The following is a 1,283-nucleotide window of genomic DNA, read 5'->3' as shown; positions in this document are numbered from 1 at the left end:
GGTAAGGCGGGCAAGGCCGGCGCTGCCCCGCCCCGCCCCCGCGGGGTCCAAGCCAGCCAGGCCCAGGCCCGCCACGCACCCACCTCCCATGCCTGCCCCCCAGACTCCTGCCAAGTGAGCGCCAACATGACGGTCCTGAGGCTGGGGGCCTGCGCCACTGAGGCGGAGGTCAGCGTGCCCTTCTGCAAGGGCTCCTGCCCGGGCGTGTCCAGGTGAGTGGCCCCCACTGGCAGCCCCAGGTGACACCCTGCTGCAGGAAGGAGGGAAGGGTGCCCAGGCCGGCCCACAGAAGGCCTGGGCCCCAGACCCCCAGGGCCAGGCTGGCTGGCTGAGCTGGGCTGAGCTTCCCAGTGGCCTGAGGGGCAGGCAGTGCGCCCCGGGGGGTGGCAGAACCCCAGTCCCTGCCGCGAGTGCCCCCACACAGGGCAGCCCCTGGGCCAGGGCTGTGGCCAGCTGAGGCCTCGCCAGTGTGTGTGGTCGGGGGGCGGCTCCAGGAACCGGGGGAGCTCTCGGAGGGTCTGCCCCGGCCAGCAAGCCCGAGAAGCCTGTCTGGGAGAGGGGCTGGCCGGGCGCGGCCCTGAGCCCAGACCCAGGCCGCTCTCGTGGGCGCTGTGGTGCCAGGTACTCCCCGGAGGCCCGGGCCATGCAGCGCCAGTGCGCCTGCTGCCAGGAGAGCAGAGTCCACCAGGAGGCGGCCACACTGCACTGCCCCAACGGCACCATCGTCCAGCACAGCTACACCCACGTGGACGAGTGTGGCTGTGCCCCGTCCTGCCTGCCCTCGCCCACCGCGCCCCCACCCTAGGCGCCGCCGCGGCCGCCCACCGCCTCGGCCTACACGCCTCCCGGCTGTGGCCAGCACGGGACCCCAACCTCAGGGTCCACAGGAGCCCCCCCAAGCCGGGGTCAGCCTGAGGGGTGCGGCCAGGGCCCGACCCTCTGCGCCCCTCCTGGCTGCCCACGGTGACCCCGTCAGGACCCTGAGGGCCGCCTCCCAGGCAGGGCCCCCGGCCCCTGCCAGCCCCAGCCTCGGGGCGCCACCCACCAGCTCCACAGCCGGACGAAGCCTCCAGTGGCCAGGGCAAGGCCTGGGGCCCTGGGGCGGAGCGGGGCCAAGGGTGGGCAGCGGGCCGGAGCCCGCAGGGCCTGCGCCAGCCCAGCCCCGGGAACAAATAAACGCCGAGCAACGTGTCCAGCCGCCCCGCCCCTTCCTGCCGCTGCCCGCTCGCCGGCACGCTGCGCCGCTCAGGCCCTGGCCTGCACCTCGGGGCGCAGCCGCACTG

The 1,283-nt window shown here is 75.1% G+C and overlaps 1 protein-coding gene across 1 annotated transcript in view; it reads left to right on the top strand.

The window, feature by feature from the left end:
- MUC5AC (mucin 5AC, oligomeric mucus/gel-forming) overlaps positions 1-1,191 on the top strand; it is a 47,274-nt gene extending 46,083 nt beyond the window's left edge. Inside the window, exons 38-39 of the mRNA XM_012734336.1 lie at positions 104-212; positions 622-1,191. Of these exons, the coding sequence (XP_012589790.1) occupies positions 104-212; positions 622-805 (293 nt within the window). The 3' untranslated portion in view covers positions 806-1,191. The remainder of the gene's footprint in view (positions 1-103; positions 213-621) is intronic.
- The last annotated feature ends 92 nt before the right edge of the window (positions 1,192-1,283 follow it).

Source organism: Condylura cristata, unplaced genomic scaffold (genome assembly GCF_000260355.1).
Source record: "Condylura cristata isolate star-nosed mole 26May11 unplaced genomic scaffold, ConCri1.0 scaffold00054, whole genome shotgun sequence".
In the NCBI taxonomy this organism is placed as follows: domain Eukaryota; kingdom Metazoa; phylum Chordata; class Mammalia; order Eulipotyphla; family Talpidae; genus Condylura; species Condylura cristata.
This window is presented reverse-complemented; position numbering and strand designations above follow the sequence as displayed.